Source organism: Pholis gunnellus (genome assembly GCF_910591455.1).
Source record: "Pholis gunnellus genome assembly, chromosome: 15".
Taxonomy (NCBI): Eukaryota; Metazoa; Chordata; class Actinopteri; order Perciformes; family Pholidae; genus Pholis; species Pholis gunnellus.
The window spans coordinates 1,235,408-1,257,907 of NC_136542.1; the positions used below are offsets into that span (position 1 = coordinate 1,235,408).

At 42.8% G+C, this 22,500-nt stretch overlaps 1 protein-coding gene across 1 annotated transcript in view; it reads right to left on the reverse strand.

Moving 5' to 3' along the window:
- The window catches only part of akap6 (A kinase (PRKA) anchor protein 6), a gene marked incomplete at its 5' end in the record, with an annotated part of 139,880 nt that overhangs the window by 53,640 nt on the left and 63,740 nt on the right, over window positions 1-22,500 (reverse strand). The window contains 2 exon segments of the mRNA XM_079174641.1: window positions 10,378-10,498; window positions 20,287-20,420. Coding sequence (XP_079030767.1) covers window positions 10,378-10,498; window positions 20,287-20,420 — 255 coding nt within the window.

Consider the following 22,500-nt stretch of genomic DNA (forward strand, 5'->3'; position numbering starts at 1 on the left):
CACACACACACACACACACACACACACACACACACACACACACACACACACACACACACACACACAGGTGAGAAAGTGAACACACCATGGTATGAAGATGTACACATCAACACACACACACTCAAAGATACTAGAGATATAACACACACTACTTTGAAAACATGGGTGTGCACTTTTAGAGGAAAAACAAAAAGCACACTTACTGCATTGACACACGTGCATGTACACACACACAAACACACACACACACACGCCAATAAGCAAACATAGACACGTCTCCATGACAACACATGAGGATGTGTTAGCTTGGGCTAGAACATAGAACAGTAATCTGCTGAAGAAGAACTTAGGACACAACAAGGTGAGAAAGAAGAAGGAAAGAAATGAACGCTATCCTCTATATGTTACGACGGCGTATTCAGGCCAATGTAAATACAAATAACTAATAAATAATATATTAAAAAAACAAATATTCTCTGAGAATATAAAACACAGAAATTGTACAAAACCGTGGTAAAATCAGCCTGCATCATATTGTGTTGCTCTTAAATAGTGTTATTACGGTAAAGATGTCTTTCTGAGCGAGACGACGGTCCTGAAGGACACAAAAAGTCATTTTCTGTCTCGTCTCAATCGCTGGTTTTAAAGTGAGTTGTAGATTTTAGGAAGAGTAACGGAGCATTGATTACTTTGAATATCGGCTGAAGAGAAACCGGTTGATCTCATTTGCATTCGTAGCTTAATGTGCGAAACGAATGAGGACATTTTTAAAGACCGCAAACAAAACACACACAGGACGGGCAGAAGGGGAGGTAGAGTCAGAAAGAGCGGGATCTTTCCTCCAGCCGACTGCTGTTTGTTCCTCGTGTGAAACAAGATGTCAGCGTTTATGTTTTTGTCACGTACCTTTTGTACTTTAGTAACGGCACTTCTTTAGTTACTAAAACCCAAACGACCTTTTTCTAAACCTAACTAAGTAGTTAGTTGTCTAAACCTAACTAAGTAATTTTGTTGTCTAAACCTAACTAAGTAATTTTGTTGTCTTAACCTAACTAAGTAGTTTAGTTGTCTAAACCTAACTAAGTAGTTTAGTTGTCTAAACGTTGTCTAAACCTAACTAAGTAGTTTAGTTGTCTAAACCTAACTAAGTAATTTTGTTGTCCAAACCTAACTAAGTAGTTTAGTTGTCTAAACCTAACTAAGTAATTTTGTTGTCCAAACCTAACTAAGTAGTTTAGTTGTCTAAACGTTGTCTAAACCTAACTAAGTAGTTTAGTTGTCTAAACCTAACTAAGTAATTTTGTTGTCCAAACCTAACTAAGTAGTTTAGTTGTCTAAACCTAAGTAGTTTAGTTGTCTAAACCTAACTCAGTAGTTTAGTTGTCTAAACCTAACTAAGTAATTTTGTTGTCCAAACCTAACTAAGTAGTTTAGTTGTCTAAACCTAACTCAGTAGTTTAGTTGTCTAAACCTAACTAAGTAATTTGTTATCTAAACCTAACTAAGTAGTTTAGTTGTCTAAACCTAACTAAGTAGTTTAGTTGTCTAAACGTTGTCTAAACCTAACTCAGTAGTTTAGTTGTCTAAACCTAACTAAGTAGTTTAGTTGTCTAAACCTAACTAAGTAGTTTCCTGTGAAGATGGAAGTGTATTTTGAAATGACTGTATTCATGTACGAAATCAACACGTGTTGCTGGACGCACGAAAGAAATCGCACAAAAAAATGAGCAACTTTCTTCGTAGGATATCATACAAACCGATGTATGAAGATACGTTGAGAGACGACACTTCTGACACTGCAAGTGTGCTTTCATCTCGTAAGAGCTAGACTGCATTTATTCAACAAAAACGATTAGTAATAATGACTTTTAAAGACTTCTGACTGCTTCGTTTCTGTGAAGAACTAAGAACCCGTCCGTCTCTGAGAGACTTTAAACACCAGGAGGAATACAATGTTGCTGCTTTGTTGTGTTGCGTTGCTCAGCTGAGAGATTTAAAGTAACTCTGTGACGCTTCTTTGCTTTTCTTCTTACCAGGCTTCAGCACACAGACGCATCCTGACTGTTAACAAACATAAATGCCACAAATCCTCAGTAAGTTTGGAAGCATGTCTGTGAGATTTCTGCAGGTCGAAGGTTAAACTCACGTTTCTACAAACTTTGTTGTTCGTGTAAATGTCACTTTTATTATGTTTCACCTGCTCTTTTACTTATATGGCTATAGATATATATCTATATATCTATATCTATATAGGATGTGACTTCTGGTTCAACAGGTCAGAGATCTGTTGTGTATTTTGAGCGTGCTCATGAACATGACAGTCTCTTTAGTGGCACTTTAAGCACTTAATTAAGCTCATTCATTCATTGTCACATGCAGTGAGAATGCTAGATCTATAGATCTAATATTTAAATATAAGATATCAAATGTGTTTTAAAAGAAAAAACATGCACGTAAACATGAGAATCTGAGATGGAAAAGAGTGCAGAAGTTAAAATAAAGGGATAAAATATAACAAATATGAAATATAAAATGAAATATTTGTGGCAGAGAGGTGTGCAATACTTTAAATGTGAAGCAGAAGATGTTTAAACTGTATAAGCCTGCACACAAACACACACTCGAAATCACACAAAAACTGACTGAGAGCATGAAAATATACACACACACACACACACACACACACACACACACACACACACACACACACACACACACACACACACACACACACACACACACACACACACACACACACACACACACACACACACACACACAGAGAGTCCCTGAGGACTTCAGCTCTGCTCGTATAACAAGCTGCGACAAACGACAAAACGCGACATCAGGACGTCTGACCCAGGAAGAGCTTGACTCAACACATCCTGCCAGATACACACACACACACACACACACACACACTGTACACATGATAAACACACACGCACGCACGCACACACACACACACACACACACACACACACACACACACACACACTGTAAACACACTGTGCACACAGCGAGGCAGCAGCAGAGCTCTGCAGGTCTCTGGAGAGAAGAAGAGGGAATATCACAAGAAGAAAGAAAAGTGTGTGTGTGTGTGTGTGTGTGTGTGTGTGTGTGTGTGTGTGTGTGTGTGTGTGTGTGTGTGTGTGTAGGTGTGTGTGTGTGTGTGTGTGTGTGTGTGTGTGTGTGTGAGAGAGATTTTCCTGATCTGCAGGACGTTTCTTTTGTAGGATAAGGAGAGATTTTTCTTTCTTTTAATGGTTAAAGTCTCTTTGTCTCTTCCTTCCTGTCTTCACTGTGATGATAGAAACATCTTTGATCTTTTTAGTTCCTCATCCTGTTATTATCTCCTTCCTTCCTTCCTTCCTTTGTTTTTTCCTGAATGGTTAATGAAAGATTTGTAAAGGGATTTTGGACAACAAAACATTTTCTTTTAATTTCCTTCATTCCTTCCATCCCGGTTTCCTTCCTCCCTTCCTCCTCTCCTCTTATTCCCTCATCTCTCTCCTCTAGTTTCCTCTTTCATTCCTTCCTTTAATTCTACATTCTTTCAATCTCTCTTTCCTTAAATCATTCCTTCCTTTACTTTTTCTGTCAATAACCTTTAACCTGTCTTTCCATCCTTTCATTCATCCATTCATTCATGCCCTTCTTTCCTTCCTTCTTTCCTGGTATTACAGGAAAAAGGCTGGAAGTTTGCAGCAACAAATTTCTTAACTTATTTCTCCTCTCTCTCTCTTCCTCTTTCTCTCCTCTTCCTCCCCCTCTCTCTCTCCTCTCCCTCCCCCTCTCTCTCTGGATGGAGGGAGCTAGGGAGCGTTAGCAGCACAGCGAGGATTGCAGCAACAATTACATGTGAAATTAGCCTCGCCTCATAGCCTGCAGTGTAATTCCAGCCTTCTGAGGCGTGGCAAAGTCATCTGTCTCTAATTAAAGATTCCCTCTCTCTGCCTAACCCCCCAATGAACAGGGCTAGCAACGACAGCTAACGACAGCTAACGTTAGCATCGCATGAGGGGTCTGATTAGTTGATGTTGGTGTCGTTAGCGTTAGCTCCTCAGAGGCTCTGGTGAGGTTTTGTTGAGAGGACACAGACTCCATTCACTCAGAGGACTCACAGCAGAGCCAGCGTTCTGATGACAAACGCTGTTTGTCTGTATAAATAAAGTTGTATTCATATTGTTTTCTCTCTCTGTGTCTGTTTAAGTGTTCATCACTTCAGGGTTTCTCCTTCTGGTTTGGACCAGAGATTACCAGACACCCAGTGAGAACACACTCTGTGTGTGTGTGTGTGTGTGTGTGTGTGTGTGTGTGTGTGTGTGTGTGTGTGGCTTCAGACAGAGCTCCTCTGTCGCAACCACACTGATTGGTTTTGGAAAGCCAGTTAATGAGCAGGTGTGTGTGTGTGTGTGTGTGTGTGTGTGCAGCCCAGCGTTCCATCAGAGCACCATGGGCTATTTGAAATGAGAATTTAGCGGCAGGGATATACACACACACACACACACACACACACACACACACACAGACTGTAATTAGTTGGACTCCACTGGAAGCAGCCACAGGGAGAGAAAGTCGTCTGTGATGACTTAATGCAATGAAATGTTTTCAAATGAAACCTTGAGTGATTTTTTGTGCGTTATGTATCCGTCCCTCCACTGATCCACATCTCACCTCCTCCTCCTCCTCCTCCTCCTCCTCCTCTCAGGTGACCATGTGACCAGGGTGTGAAATCAGGAGGGGTGTGTGTGTGTGTGTGTGTGTGTGAGCCGGGTATTTCGGGTAAACGTCTGCTGTCGCTCTGTGTGGAAACATTCAGCTGGATGATTATTAATGAACACAAATCAATTAAATAATATCAGCTGATTCTGAATGGAAACATCTCGACTGTCTTTCATCTATAATTTAAACTTTCACTGATACCGAATGTGTTTCTACACATCAAATGTGTGTGTGTTCACTGTGTGTGTGTGTGTGTGTTCACATTATGTCCGTGCTTTAATGTTGTATCTTTATTAGCTCTGTGTGTGTGTGTGAGTGTGTGTGTGTGTGTGTGTTCATTTCTCTCTGTCTCAATGAAAATATTACCATGTCAGTGAAATACCACACACACACACACACACACACACACACACACACACACACACACACACACACACACACACACACACACACACACACACACACACACTTCTGAGAGTGAGCGTTGGCTCCGCCTCCTGTGGGACTCAGGGCCAGAGCCTTGATCATCAATTGGCTGAACTACAGGGGCCTTGATGTGTGATTGGTTGACAGCAGCTACAAGGTTTGATGCTTGTTTCATCTCCCTGTGGACTCCGCGCACACGCACACGCATACAGACACGCACACGCACACACACAGACACACACACACACACACACACACACCACCATCTGGATACAACAATCAAGGAAGCACAGATGAAACACACACTGAAGGAAGTGAGAATGAAGCGCGCACACAGTCACACGTACAGTGATAATAATGTGAATAAACATGAGGAGGAGAATGCTCATCGCTGTGTTTCCTCACATAAAACAGAAGAAAACACACACACACACACACACACACACACACACACAATGAACACACGTCACAGTGTGAGAGGAATGGATTGATTAAAGGCTGAGAGGATTGAAGCTGCAGCGGTTCAGATAATAAAGCAACACTCTCAGATTATGATGCAAACCTCCACATTCTGATGCAGGAACATCAAGACGTTCAGATATTTAACCTGCGTATGTTGGAATAAAGGTGGCGTCCAGCATCCAGCTGTTTGATCAGTGAGACAGACTTCCTGCTAGAATTATTTAAAATCATTATTCATCTTTTATTTATTTTGATTAAATCTACGTCTCCTTTATTTATGCAGAATAATCCCATTTATATTTTAAATCACTGCATCAAAAGACAAATAACAAAACAGCAAAAAGTCAAAACTACATTTAAAGAATAAGAAGCTTCAGAGCTGAAACATCTTTAATCCTTTGTGTGAAGCCGTTCTCTGAGTGATGGAGCCGGTTCGTCCACATGATCGGAGGACGAAGCTGCTTTGAGTTCATGAGGAAGAGTTTGTGTAGAACAGAGAAGAAGAGAAGTTTGTGTTTCTATGTGAGAAACACGTTTTGTTCCACTTGGCAGCAGAAGAAGAAGTCGAGACAGAAGAAGAGTTTTGTCCCTTTTTTGAATCAATAAAACACCGATGTCCACAAACTGCAGAGAAAGTTTTGAAATCACTGCTCCACACACACACATACAGACAGACACACACACATCTGTATCAGAACACACACACACACACACACACACACACTCCTCTCCAAGGTTGATAAGTGCCTCCATCTAACATCACAATAAACAGTAGAGCCTCGGCCTGCCAAGCAGAAACAACTGTCAGCCCAGCTTTCCTTTTTCCGGAGGACACACACACACACACACACACACACACACACACACACACACACACACACACACACACCTCCGAAAAGAACAACTTTTGTCGGGCCTTGGCGTTGCCTGGTTACAGGGTCGAGCCCCTCCAGCATCTCAGCGGAGCACAGCGAGGTTCTTTAACGGTCACGTTAGAAAAAATAAAAACACACACACACACACACACACACACACACACACACACACACACACACACACACACGCAGACGGTTCGTGGTGAAATCTCCCAGCATGCACCTGTCCTGCCGGTGTGCACATGACTACACACGACACTTACAAACACAGAGGACCAACTCACAGATTCTAATGTTGGTTAATGTCGTGTGATAAATAACTTTTTAACATAAATTAATATAACTTTAAAAAAATCAGCAGAGATTAGATTAATCAAACAAAAACAGAAGTATTGATTCCTGATTGTATTGATGGTGTATTGTTACACTGAAGAAGAGGAGGAGTCAGAGCGTAAAGGCGCTTTCAGGAGGAAGCTACGAGGCGCTGAAACAACAGGCAAACACACACTGCAGTGTGATGACGTGTCGCTTGCTTGAGTAAAGGATCCTTACATGAAGTAATAGTAATAACTCAAATCTTAAGTGATCTCTATGAACAGCCGCTCACGAGCAGCGTACAGTACTCAGTGTGTGTGTGTGTGTGTCTGAGTGTTGGAGGACAGAAACAGTCGGAGAGAGCGACCTTGCACCGGGCGAGGAGACGCTGTCGAGCTCCGCATCAATATTTTAACAGGAGAGTTGACACATCAAAAAAAAAAAAGAAAAAAGAGAAAGAGAGAGAAGAAGAAGAATGGCCAGCGATTCCAGAGTCATCTAAAATTCATGCACGCATCATCGCCGCCATGAATATTCATACGGAGATGAATATTTAAGTGTGACTCCTATGGAGAAATTAGGTTCATCTTTACACTTATCAATAATTCGCAGACCAGGTGAGTCTCATCGGGCCGCTAAATAAATCATGTCTTCACACACAGAGAAAAAAAAAAAAAAGTTTGGACGAAGAGAGAGAAAGAACGGAAAACAACACAAAGTTACGTGTTGGTTTGCAGCAGTGCCTTCTGGGTAAAGAGAGAGTGAGCTGTCAGCAGTGGGTTTATTACTTCACTGCCGGGTGTTTTCGGGGTCACGGAGTGTATTTTACACAACAGCCTCACGGCAGAAATGACGTTATAAAACAATAGTTAGGCTGAAGGTGCGTTCACACCGAACGCAACACGAACGTCGCGTTACTCGCGGGAACATTTGTGATTATTCGCGTCTTTCGCTTTAGCTGTGCCGGAGAGGGGGAGGGGCTTATCTCCATGGAAGTCGTTATCAACTAAGCCATTTGGTTCCACCATCAACCAATGACCTCTATTCCTGCTCAGTCCTTGTTGAAGGAAACTAAACGCCTTCTTGGCTGGTTCATCACGTCATCTGGAGGAATATTAACTGTTGATGAACACTAAATAAACAGATTTTTACTGTGATTAAACTGCAATAAACGGATTAAAAAAAGATGCCGAAATAATTACAAAAGGATGCCGATTTGTAAAAAAGTCTGAATTCATGTTTAGTGAGTTCTCTCCTCAAGACGACGAGCAAATAACTTTTAAAATACTCGTTTTCTGAATGGAGCTCGGATCGATCGGTGCTACGCTAAGCTAACATTGTAGCAGCTCCATCAACACTGAACATATATATACGGCAGCGTCTTTTCATTGTTTGTATGGTTACACACACACATTCATACACATAGTATCTGAGGTATCTACAGTATCTACAGCAGTGACGACGGGAGGAACATCTCAACGTGACACGATTTAAAGACGCACTTTCTGCCCGAAAACTTTCAACTCACGCAAATTCATGTCATTCGCGCCGCCCATCAAAACTATGTCTCTCCATTTTATTCAACCACCAGAGTTTGGACATTAATAAAATGAACCTGAAATGACGGTACGTGGATGTGTGTAGAGTTAAATAAGCTGAAGAACTTGATTGATGACAGTTTGTCAGACGAGTTCATTTTGCATCGGACGCACGTTTCATCATCAGCTGATTACTTCATCGGTTTGAGAAAAAGCTTTTTAGAAAATGTTGTTTTCTAGAGTGCCGGAGCTGTAATGCACCAAATATCTTTGATTTCTGTCCGTGTGTCTGTGTGTGTGTGTGTCTGTGTGTGTCTGTGTGTGTGTGTGAAGGACAGAAGAAGATGACTCAGATCTCTAATCGTAACACATGCTGTTCTCCTTTCTGACTCATTTGGCTGCAGTGAAGTCATTACACACACACACACACACACACACACACACACACACACACACACACTATCCGCATGCACACACACACACACTCACTCTGTATCTATCACACACACACACACACACACACACACACTTTACTCTGGTATGGTTATGAGGGATGCTATGCCTTGTAATCCCATTCTCCTTGGTAAGGATGAAGAGTGTGTGTGTGTGTGTGTGTGTGTGTGTGTGTGTGTGTGTGTGTGTGTGTGTGTGTGTGTGATTGGCTGGAGGAAGGGGGAGGGTGAGGTGTAAGGAGCAGCGAGGGGAGGGACGGGGGAGACAGACAAAGTGACGGATGAATAAGAAGTGGGAGGACATCATTTCCTCCAGCTGGCTCTGTGTTTCTACATATTTACACATTGTGATTAACGGACGGTCCGTCATGAGGGAGGCAGAGGTGGCTGATGGGAGATTTGTGACATCACAGCGAGGCCGACGAGCAGTGATTTTCAGCGTCTAAAAAAGGTTGAACTTAAAAAAGGACATTTCTTGACATAAAACACCGTGATGGACGACGCGCGTCTCGTGCTGCCGGTCGTCTTTTGGATTCTCAAAAATATAAATATACTGCAAAACATGCAGTGTGTTCAGCAGGGCGCTTGTTTTGGTTAGCTTACCTTGAAAACAGACGTGTAGGCTGCATTTCAAATGCTAGTAAACAAGCCTCGGCCCGGTGCCAGACATCAGACACGCAGCCTGCATCTCTAAGAAGCTCTGTGGATGTGTGCTCATTGATTCATGGGAGAGAAACAATCAACCAATCAGAGCTCAGTCTGCAGGGTGAAGAGCGAGGACGTCTTCCTGCAGACGCAGCGCGCTAGCCTCCTAAATACATCCGTCAAACGGACGATCGGCGTAGACGACTTTCACACAGCTGTGCAGACAAACTGAATAACAACTCAGAAATATGCTTTTTGTTTTTTTTCAATCATTGTGAAAAACGTAAACCGCGAGCACAGAATCTGGGTTAGCTGACAGCGGCTACTGATTGGCCGGAGCAATCTGAAGTCAGTCTGCATACCGGGCTGAAGATTTGTAAGTTTAAAGTAAATCATAAACCACGAATCTGCCTCAGAGGGCTTCACAATCTGTACAACATACGACATCGACGGAGAGAGAGAGTTAGCGTTACTCGTTCTTTCATGTCAGCTGATGTCGTCCGTGTTTGAAGTTGTCTGGAGACGAAGAGATGGAAGTCTTCAGAAACAGCTGATCGGTCGTGTGACTTCATGGTCCATTTGGTGCATCAACTGTTTTTTTTTGTCATAAAAACACTTTAGTCCAGCGTAAACATGCGCAGTTGAGGACGTTTTATAGAATTCTGCTGTTTCCATACAACTTAAAAATACGTGGAAACACTCGCATTTCATCTCCTCAACCCTCCCAGACAACACTCAGGCTCAGGCTGCAGGTCTGGATGTCTGGACGGTCGATCCTCTCAGAGGATGAGAGACATTAAAGAAGAAGACCAAACCTCAGAACGTCGTTTAAAACCCCGTCCGTCGTGGACCGGCTCTCTTTAAAGCACACGCGAGTCCTCAGAAGGGTTTTCTGCATCTACTTTTATGACCTCCGTCAGACAACGCGGCTCGTCTTACCTTGAAGAGGTGATGTCTCTGCTCCTCTGACATCATCAGCTGGTGACTGTCTGTTACCATGGCGTCCATGTCCATCAGCCAATCCCAGAGCTCCTGGTACTCGGCTTCAAACTCCTGCAGACTGAAGACACAGAGAGAGAGAGAGAGACGGAGATTATTAAGTTGAATTATTGCTGTAATTCAATGTTCTTTTCTCTTTTATTCACATTGTGTTCTACTGTCCGCTGTGGCTTCTTGTATTATTGTAATATTGTTTTGTCCTGCGGCGATAGCAGAGACTGATGCGTCTTGTTATGTTGATAAAGAATGCGGCTAAAAATGCAAAGTGGAATGAGAGAGAGAGAGATAAAGACAGACTCAGTCAGTTTGAACTCAAGCTAAACTATTTTATTTACGTCTTGTTTCCTCGATGGCGTCGGGCTTCTCCTGTGAGGACGGAGCTTCCTGTGATGCTGCTGCTGCAGGTTTGCACAGGAAAACCAAACGTACGGGAGTGAAAGCTAAGCGTGGAGACGTGGTTCAGTGCAGCTCTCTGTTTGGTTCCTACCTCTCTTTAGAAAACACAAAATCAATCCAGCATTTACTTCTTCTTGTGTCTCGTTGCTTTTACACCTGTGACCTAATTTAGTTCCAGATGTCAGCTTTACAAAAAAACCACATTCCCTCCCACTTCATGCAGTGATGGTCTGAGGTCGGGTTGAACTCTCGAGCTCTCTTTCAGTGTTTTTAACAACTATTTAGAACAAAGTCTTCCAGCAGAGACCGTCTAAAGACAGCAATTACTGCGTCTCCTTGCACACCTCTGTGGCGGCGTTTCACCGGCGGTTTGTTGGAGTTATGAGCGATTTCGTCAGCGGACTCGTCGCACAAACAACATATTTTCCTGCAATCGTTGAACTGCATCTTCCTCCTCATGTGCAAAAATACTGAGAGACGACCAACAAGGGGTCGAACCAAATACAAGAGAACTAAAGTTCACATTTATTCACTGGTTGACGATAGTTTGATTATTCCAGCTGGTCAATGCTCGTGATTCCACCGACAGAATAACAACGAGGATGAACGTACTTTAACTAAAACACAGCCACATGTTTATTATAATACATTTGAAAGGAATTGAATTTGTCTGCAGGCTACAGCACAACAAAGTAGCAAATAACTCAAATAAACACAATTAAAACAGACAAAAAACCAACCGTTAAACGACGTAGTTACTTATTTAAAACTACCAAATCAACTCAGTCTAGTTCCCTTTAACACAGTTCTAGACGTGTCCTCGTATAACGGTTCGTATGATGTCTTACAAAAAAGTTACTCCTCATTTTTTAAAATGTTTTCCTACAAAAGTCCAGTTAAACGTGTCAATAAATATGAAATAATTTTGTGGGAAATCTCCAGATTATGTTTCGTAGTTGTGACTATGAATGCTGCTTTACGGGATTCTCTCTCCAACATAAACGTTCTACTTCAGGAAAAGATGTGGTTTGAGTTCAAATACGTTTCTTATGTAGTTGGTGTCAGTTAAGTACGTAAGTTGCATAAAACAACTACGGTAAAATACAGTATTTGACGACACACACACACACACACACACACACACACACACACACACGTGTTAACACACTACGTGACGCAGCAGTAAACTCTCTAAATTGTACAGATCAACACATTTTTAGCTGTTTAGTATTTAAAATATAATTTCTCATTCATTTTGAAGGGATGTTGACTTTGAAGAGACTCCCCATCATCTCTTTTTACTTCTTTCCTCTACTTCCTCCTCCTCCTCCTCCTCCTCCTCCTCCTCCTCCTCCTCTCTTCCACATATCACCTCCACCTCCCCCCGTCATTGCTCCCCGTCCCACATCCTCTCATATTGTCCACATTCTTTTGTTCACCTCCTCTTCCTCCTCCTCTTCTTTTCCTCCCACATTATTTTGCCTCCCCCTTTTCCGCCTCACTCCTCCCACTCTCTCCTCCTCCTCCTCCTCCTCCTCCTCCTCCTCGACTCAGGATCGCATCAAATATTTATGCTGCTGGAACAGGGGCCGATTGCTCAAACACACACATTACTGTCAGCCGTTTTGTTGATGTGTGTGTGTGTGTGTGTGTGTGTGTGTGTGTGTGTGTGTTTATTATTTATATATTCGGGGGTTTTCGGTCTCGGCGGGGATCGCCAACATGTTTCTCAACATTAGCAGTGAAATTGTTTGGAATTCTCCGGTCGCTGACGACGACAGTTTGACAGCTCTGTCAGGCCCGCGGCGTTTCCGCGACAACACACACACACACACACACACCCACACACACACACACACACACACACACACACACACACACACACACACACACACACACTGCGTACACACATGAAAACAATGACTGAGAAACACAAAACAACCCAAACAAACGCCCACTGATAATAACATACACACACACACACACACACACACACACACATACAGCAACTTGACCTGCCATCAAAGCAGAGACAGCAAACTATGAATGAAATTAAGGAAACAAGAGAAAGAAAACAAACACTTCCATCTCTTCTTGTTTCGCTTTGATTCTTCCTGAAGCTCCAGACTGATTCACTGATGCTGAACACAAAACATGTTTACGCTTCTATAATACCCAGAATTCCCTCGCTCTTACCGTAACCCTCAAACCAAGTCTTAATCCTTAAAAAGACCTTTGGAGAAGTGAGAAACCAAAGAAGATGTCCTCTACCATTTTCAAAATGTTCCAATTTTCCTAAAATGTCCGACTCTCCAAAACTTCCTTCAACTCTTCTACATGTCTCTTAACTCTTCTATCTGTCTCTTAACTCTTCTATCCGTCTCTTAACTCTTCTATCCGTCTCTTAACTCTTCTACATGTCTCTTAACTCTTCTATCCATCTCTTAACTCTTCTATCCGTCTCTTAACTCTTCTATCCGTCTCTTAACTCTTCTATCCGTCTCTTAACTCTTCTATCCGTCTCTTAACTCTTCTACATGTCTCTTAACTCTTCCATCCTTCTCTTAACTCTTCTATCCGTCTCTTAACTCTTCTATCCGTCTCTTAACTCTTCTATCCATCTCTTAACTCTTCTAACCATCTCTTAACTCTTCTATCCGTCTCTTAACTCTTCTACATGTCTCTTAACTCTTCCATCCTTCTCTTAACTCTTCTACATGTCTCTTAACTCTTCCATCCTTCTCTTAACTCTTCTACATGTCTCTTAACTCTTCCATCCTTCTCTTAACTCTTCTACATGTCTCTTAACTCTTCTATCCGTCTCTTAACTCTTCTACATGTCTCTTAACTCTTCCATCCTTCTCTTAACTCTTCTACATGTCTCTTAACTCTTCCATCCTTCTCTTAACTCTTCTACATGTCTCTTAACTCTTCCATCCTTCTCTTAACTCTTCTACATGTCTCTTAACTCTTCTACATGTCTCTTAACTCTTCTATCCATCTCTTAACTCTTCTACATGTCTCTTAACTCTTCTACATGTCTCTTAACTCTTCTATCCATCTCTTAACTCTTCCATCCTTCTCTTAACTCTTCTATCCGTCTCTTAACTCTTCTATCCGTCTCTTAACTCTTCTATCCATCTCTTAACTCTTCTAACCATCTCTTAACTCTTCTATCCGTCTCTTAACTCTTCTACATGTCTCTTAACTCTTCCATCCTTCTCTTAACTCTTCTACATGTCTCTTAACTCTTCCATCCTTCTCTTAACTCTTCTACATGTCTCTTAACTCTTCCATCCTTCTCTTAACTCTTCTACATGTCTCTTAACTCTTCTATCCGTCTCTTAACTCTTCTACATGTCTCTTAACTCTTCCATCCTTCTCTTAACTCTTCTACATGTCTCTTAACTCTTCCATCCTTCTCTTAACTCTTCTACATGTCTCTTAACTCTTCCATCCTTCTCTTAACTCTTCTACATGTCTCTTAACTCTTCTACATGTCTCTTAACTCTTCTATCCATCTCTTAACTCTTCTACATGTCTCTTAACTCTTCTACATGTCTCTTAACTCTTCTATCCATCTCTTAACTCTTCTACATGTCTCTTAACTCTTCCATCCTTCTCTTAACTCTTCTACATGTCTCTTAACTCTTCCATCCTTCTCTTAACTCTTCTACATGTCTCTTAACTCTTCTATCCGTCTCTTAACTCTTCTACATGTCTCTTAACTCTTCCATCCTTCTCTTAACTCTTCCATCCTTCTCTTAACTCTTCTACATGTCTCTTAACTCTTCTATCCGTCTCTTAACTCTTCTACATGTCTCTTAACTCTTCCATCCTTCTCTTAACTCTTCTACATGTCTCTTAACTCTTCTATCCGTCTCTTAACTCTTCTACATGTCTCTTAACTCTTCCATCCTTCTCTTAACTCTTCCATCCTTCTCTTAACTCTTCTACATGTCTCTTAACTCTTCTATCCGTCTCTTAACTCTTCTACATGTCTCTTAACTCTTCCATCCTTCTCTTAACTCTTCTACATGTCTCTTAACTCTTCTATCCGTCTCTTAACTCTTCTACATGTCTCTTAACTCTTCTACATGTCTCTTAACTCTTCTATCCATCTCTTAACTTCCCGTCTTAACTAACCCCGTCTGCACCTCTTCCTCGCTCCTCATCATCCTTTCTATCCCTCCATCATCGTCTTCTTGTCAGCTACACTGAAATAAAACACATCTCCACCATCTTTTTTTTTCTCCTTTTACTACTTGTTCTCCCCAACTCTTCCCTCGTCTCACACCTCCTCGTCCTTCCACTGCGAGTGATTCACACTAAAATAAAAACTAAACAGAGAAGAAGAAAGCAGAGGAAGCGAGCGCTGCTTCCTTCCCCCGAGGCGGCGTTCCTCATTATGCGGCGAGCAGAGCGGCCCTTTACTGACTCAGACAGATGAAGCAGATACAACACTCGCACAGATTGTTTTCTCTTGTCGTTTGTCGTTTCTCCACTCCCTCCTCCTTCCCCTTCCCCTCCCCCGTTTCCGTCTTGTTCTCATACTAATGTTAACTAAACGCTTTGTAAAACAGGATCTCTCGGGGCGTGGAAGACGAGAAAACAGACAAATCGGTGAGGAAGGAGCGACGTGGCGGCACTGCGGGGCTGCGTTCAACACCGGGACAGTTACGGAGCGTTTGAAGTGTCAGGTTTGCTTTCTGTCACACGGCGCTGACGGAGCGCGTGGGAGTGTTACGGAGAGCCGCTGTGACATTCAGTCACTTGAGGAAACTCGAATTACAGGAATCTATTATTCACTTACAGCTCGTCATAATTCCAGTCAACACGGGATATAATAAAATGTAGCAGGTATCATGTGGAATTGTGCAAATCTAGATATTGGAGAAGGATACTGATACCTACATTAGCTGCGGAGACATTTCACAAAGTAAATAGTAAGTCAGAATGGCTCAGAATGTAATTAAAGTGAGTGTACTGCAGTTGAGCATTGACCATCATACGCAGTCTGAAGTCCAGCTCCAGCTGTGTGCGGTATCACGCTGGGCTCAGTGGGGAGCAGGTCAACATCGAGTTACACCGGGAGGCTCCCCGGTGGACACAACGTGAGGATGTGTTCACACCCTCAAGTGCTTCTCCTTTAAAAGTTAAAGAGTGTTTGGCTGAAAATCTCTTTCACTCTCTGCTTTAAAAGTGTGTTTTCCAACATTGATAACATGTAAAATGTTGTATATTTAGATTCCATTGCTTTCAAATTTTTGTAAAAATAAATTATCCACTTTTTCTCTTTTGATTTCTGTCGTTGTAACTGTGTTATTCTGCACTAAAGACATGTTTGAGTCATGATTGATCTGTTTCCATAGAGGAGCAGCACTTTATGTTACAGTGAGAATCAACACCACAGAGGGTTAAAGTTTCCATCTGTGTGGATCGAAACCACATTTGTTTGTATTTTCAAAAATATTCCTGTTATTTTATCACGACTCGGGATGCGTCCGCACTACGTACCTGAACTAATTAAAAAAATATATTAAAGTCAATTCTTATACTTCCAGTGAAGCGTTCATGACGCTGCAGAGCCGTCTCTCATCGTTACGCATGTTGTCGAATGCAGGTCAAAGTTCACCCGTGAACCGTACTCTGCCCATGAGCAACGCTTCTGATTGCACAGATTCATTAGAATTAAGTGAATCTGCAGCAGAAAATGCTGAAGTGACCTTTATTCTGTCGGTTGTTTACACTTTTATATATATTTTTTTCTGACTGTGAAGCACTTTGTTTTATAATTACTTCAAACCGAATGATAATGACCAGGTTTTAGAGGAAACCTCGTGGTGCTCAGTAAACTGTTGGTTAAAAAGAATCTCTCTCTCTCTCTCTCTCTCTCTCTCTCTCTCTCTCTCTCTCTCTCTCTCTCCTGCTGCTGCTGCAACGGCGATAGCAGCTGTAACCACTGTCTCTAATTCATCATCCACCATACAGCGGAAGGGGGGAAGGAGGAAGAGAAGGGAGTGGGAGAGAGAGAGGAAAGGAAGGAGGAAGGGGTAAGAGAAGACAGAAGAGGAGAAGGAGGTAGGGTAGGTGAGAAAAGGTGGGAAGAAAGTAGAGGAGTCAGAGTCGAGAGAGAACAGTAAAGAGAAAAATGGAGGAAGATGGCAAAAGAAGACAGAGAAGAGAGAAAGGAAGTAAACTGAGAGAAAAGGGAGAGAGGAAAAGGAAACATTAGAATTGGGAAGCGAGACAGAGATAAAAGTTAAGAGAAAGAAATGAGATAAAACATGAATGAAAAGAAGACAAGAAGGATGATGAGGATTTTGAGGAAGAGGAGGAAAGGAAGGAGGGATTGAGGGAAGGGGGGAGGACAAGAGAGGGGGAGGAAATGAAAGGTTGAATGAGTCATATTGGCAGCCGTCACCTTTCAGTCAGAGACTGTTGGATTTATGAGGTGATTCACTAACACTCGTCTTTATTCATCCTGCAGAGACACTGAAACCAAACCATCAGTGAGCAGCTCCACCTGCTGTCATTCATCCATTCATTCTAATGGGTTCATCCTGCAGAGACACTGAAACAAACCATCAGTGAGCAGCTTCACCTGCTGTCATTCATCCATTCATTCATTCATTCTAATGTGTTCATCCTGCAGAGACACTGAAACCAAACCATCAGTGAGCAGCTTCACCTGCTGTCATTCATCCATTCATTCTAATGGGTTCATCCTGCAGAGACACTGAAACAAACCATCAGTGAGCAGCTTCACCTGCTGTCATTCATCCATTCATTCATTCATTCTAATGTGTTCATCCTGCAGAGACACTGAAACCAAACCGTCAGTGAGCAGCTTCACCTGCTGTCATTCATCCATTCATTCTAATGTGTTCATCCTGCAGAGACACTGAAACCAAACCGTCAGTGAGCAGCTTCACCTGCTGTCATTCATCCATTCATTCTAATGTGTTCATCCTGCAGAGACACTGAAACCAAACCGTCAGTGAGCAGCTTCACCTGCTGTCATTCATCCATTCATTCTAATGGGTTCATCCTGCAGAGACAACAAAACCAAATGTAATTTCATTTGATTCCCGTTCACTCATTCATCCCCTTTTCATGTATTCATTCATCATTGTATTACAATTTATTAATTCTTTAGCTGACTGATTTGTTAATGTATTCATCACTATCACTCATGTGTTAGTAACAGCTCCTCCATTTATCAATATATTTGTATTTCATTCCCAAAAGATATTAAAAAAACATCAGTTTGGATCATTTATAATATATAGAAAGTTGGTAAAAAACCTTTTAAAAATAATGAATAGAATGATACAATGTATTGATCTGCTAGTTGTTTGTTCTTCTAGAAGACTTCATGTTATATTAAACTTGATTACTAATCAATGAAAATAAATGATTCAAATGTAATAGAAGTGGTTCAGAACTGAGGTTTTTATCTGCTTTTTAAAACCAGAGAACGTAAAAGCTTCTTTTCTCTCTCTCTCCCAATTACATTTATTTTGGCTTCAATTCAGAATTGAGGTATTTTGCGTGAGATCAGTAAATAATTCATTCTGACCTTCATTTTCTTTACAACTGAACCAAAACCAGAAATCTCAACTGAGCTGAACTCACAGCAGAAAAAGAAAAACATGCAACATCCAATTATTTCCAAACTCATCCCACACACCGCTGCACTGGACACACACACACACACACACACACACACACACACACACACACACACACACACACACACACACACAGATGTAAATCAGCTAATATATGAATAACCAATTACTGTCCAATACATTCGAAGTAAATTACTGAAACATTACACTGCAGCCACAGAGGACTGAAAAACACAAACACAAACAAAACAAGTGTTTTCCTTCACAAGTGTGTGTGTGTGTGTGTGTGTGTGTGTGTGTGTGTGTGTGTGTTTTCTCGCTGTGTATGTAAAGCACTTATATTTCTTTAATTTAAATCACAGAAGACAGCGCAGTGCTGCCAAAACTGCAATTTATGCTCAATCAAAACAATGGATTTTTGTGTGTTTGTGTGTGTGTGTGTGTGTGTGTGTGTGTGTGTGTGTGTGTGTGTGTGTGTGTGTGTGTGGGTGTGTGTGTGTGTTGGAGGACACACCACATCCTTCATGTAAGTGACTGTGACGACACCAAGAAAGTCTGGAGAACTCAACATACTACAGACTCAGAGTGAACAATTTAAGCTTCAGTTTTCATTTGCATACACACGACTTTGTGCATATTTTCATTGAGTGTGTGTGTGTGTGTGTGTGTGTGTGTGTGTGTGTGTGTGTGTGTGTGTGTGTGTGCTCTGAGTGTGAGTGATAACTGCGGAGGGAGGCTCCTCAAAGTCGGGGATGAAACGCCGACAGGCAGCGTGACCAAAGACGGCGCTCGCCGAGCCGAGCCTGGCCACACCAGATTACTGCTGTTAACACTCACACTCTGTGTGTGCATGATTACATTATACTGTGTGTGTGTGTGTGTGTGTGTGTGTGTGTGTGTGTGTGTGTGTGTGCGTCACATGTTATTGTGTCTCGCTCTTGTTTCGCTCTCCTTCTGTTGGTCTCTCTATGTATTGATGCTGTTTCGAGGGTTCAGAGAACTCTTGTGATTGAGGGCGTCTGACGTGGATGAATGGATGAATCTGTGTTCACACATGAACAGTTCTACCTGTTCACACCTGAAGGACGACCGCAGCACCATCACACCAACACACCATCACACCAACACACCAACACACCAACAGATGCTGTTCTATGTGACAAACAGCACTTCTTCTACGAGGAACTTTAATTTAGTCTTGATTCTGTTGGTCCCTGTGGACTAAAGCTGTAGTGTCTCTGAGCACCAGAGTCCTTTATCTGGGTCTGTCCACGGTGGACCGGTCTCTGCTGGACTCTGAGCTGAAGGAGGTTCTGGTGAACCTGCATGAGTTCATCTGGTTTTACCAGAATCCGACCCGGTGGCTCCGATGACGAGCATCAAGAATAACTCTATAGAAACAGACCATCTTCTCTCTGATGGTCTCTTTACTGATGGAGGTCTGATAGAGGATCAGGACTACACTGAGACTGATTCATATTGAGGATCAGGACTACACTGAGACTGGTTCATATAGAGGATCAGGACTACACTGAGCCTGGTTCATATGGAGGATCAGGACTACACTGAGCCTGGTTCAAGACCAGAATCAGGTTGGTTGTTGGGTCAAACAAACACAGGACTTTCACTCAGGGGACCGGCGTTCGTGTCGTTACACGAGACGCTACATCACGGAGTCACATGATGTTACGTCTGCAGTTTACGTTACAAGTACGTAACGCAAACCTTTACGTTTTAATTCAGGATCCACTACAGTGACCGGCTTCTGCCTAAGTGGGAGAATATGAGTGTAACGTAGACGTTTCTGTCGTGCGGTTACCTGTTGTTCCTCGCCGGCTGACTGTAGTGCCTCCTGCTGGCTGACGTGGGGTACTGCAGGCTGCTCAGCTTCACGGCCATCTGCTCTGCCAGGGCGGCTCGCTGGGCTTCACACTGACCGGGGATCAGCTCAGCCTGGAGGACACAGAGCGGGAGAAACGGGCATCAGTCACACGACACGCTGTAGATATTCATCATCCCCAACACGGAGGCTGCGGTTAGCAGGAAGAGTTCACAATCAAACACGTTTTATTAGTTTTCATTTTTGTAATTGTCGTCTGGCTAACCCTTTATATCTTGATGCTGACGGGTTCGTGGAACCTTTCACATCACAGCCAAACGACTTCATTCGCTTCACTGTTTCCTCTGAAACAGACGACTGTGCACACGCGAGCGAAAGCACCAACGCACGCGCAGCGTCGTCCGGTTCCGGGTCGGACAAAAAAACAAACTTGTATTTTGAGAAGCACGTTTTGCTGTTTAATGTCTTTATTTCTGACATAGAAGGATCGGTTGCAAACCGATGAGCCCTGAATGTCGTCCATCAAGTTCCACCTGATGAGGAGAATCAGAGTGAAGCAGCGACCTGACGGCGACGTCCTGCCCGTCGTGTCGATTAGCTGTTTATTGCGGACAGATGAGATTCAGATGTGCCAGAATGTTTTGACGGACGCGGCCTTTAAAGCCCCGCGAGCGGCCAACGAGCCACTAGAAACACACTCCACGCTTATCCTGCACTCTCATCTCAGCTAACACACACACACACACACACACACACACTCACTCATACATCCATACGAACATGCATACGCATATAAATGTATACACACACACACACACACAAATTACCCATAAAGCCACAAACGCACATCTAGCATGAAGCACAAATTACCTCTCATACACAAACACACACCCTTCAAACCTGCACAAATGTTCCCATAAAGCCACACACACACACACACACACACACACACACACACACACACACACACACACACACACACACACACACACACACACACACACACACACACACACACACACACACACACACACACACACACACACACACACACACATCACAGCGAGCCGCTCTCGGTATCCAGACACAATCATATAGAGGCACTCAGCGCGCCGCTCACATGTAATTGCATACAAACTATATGGAGATGAGGCTTCAATTGAACCAATGAAGGCGGAGTGAGAATGTACAAACAGCGACACACACAAACACACAAATACGACCGCCGCCTTTTTTTTTTTTCCTCATTCAGTAACAATCTGAATAAAGTGTCGTCGCGTTCGCCGTCCGATCTACTTAGCGGACTCGCGGAAGGATCTGGAAAGGTCATCCAATCTGTGGGAGGCAGAGCCGCTCAATCAGAGAGCTAATAAACAAACAGGCGCTACACAATCAACAGGCTGTGTGTGTGTGTGTGTGTGTGTGTGTGTGTGTGTGTGTGTGTGTGCTGCTATTACAGAAATGAAACTAACTGGAAGCTCTCAGAGAAAATTTTTCTCACTTTGTGTAAATGTCTCTCCACTTGCATTCATTACGGGTCTCTTGGTTGCGTTTGCTGGCTGGTTAGTCCGTCACTGAGTCAGTAAATCAGTCCAGTTGTTCATTAGCTGCTGAGATTGTTCTTTTCTTTTGCTAATTCGTTCCCTCGTGCGGTTTATAACTCTGAATGCGGGACGCCGGACTGCATTCAGAAAACGCTTTAATTTAACTTCTACTTCCTGTGAGGTGGGCGGGGCCTCTGTGAGGATTAATCACATTTCTACACCGTGGACGCAGCTACAGCAGCGATCTCTGGGGTTCAGTGTCTTTGCTCAAGGACGGGGATCGAACCGCCGATCCTCTCCACTTAGCCACAGTCGCCCAACTAAGAGTGAGAAGCTGCTGGTGTCGTAGTGCATCAGAGAACACACAGAACTAAGATCACAAGTTACTCTCACAGACGGTGAGGATGAAGGATTCACTCACAACAGCAGCAGCTGGTCAGCTGACGGCAGCTATGACGAATAATAAACATTCCTTCAGGTGAAATATTGGTCATCGTGGTGTTCAAGTGTTTAGTTTTAATGTTCAGCAGCTTAGAAACTGTAAATGTGGATTTGGCAGCGTTTCGTAGAAACGACGTCGGTGAGAAACGTATTGACTCAGTTCCTGTTTGACGAGGTGAGCAGAGAGCAAGCGAACGCATCTCCTGGT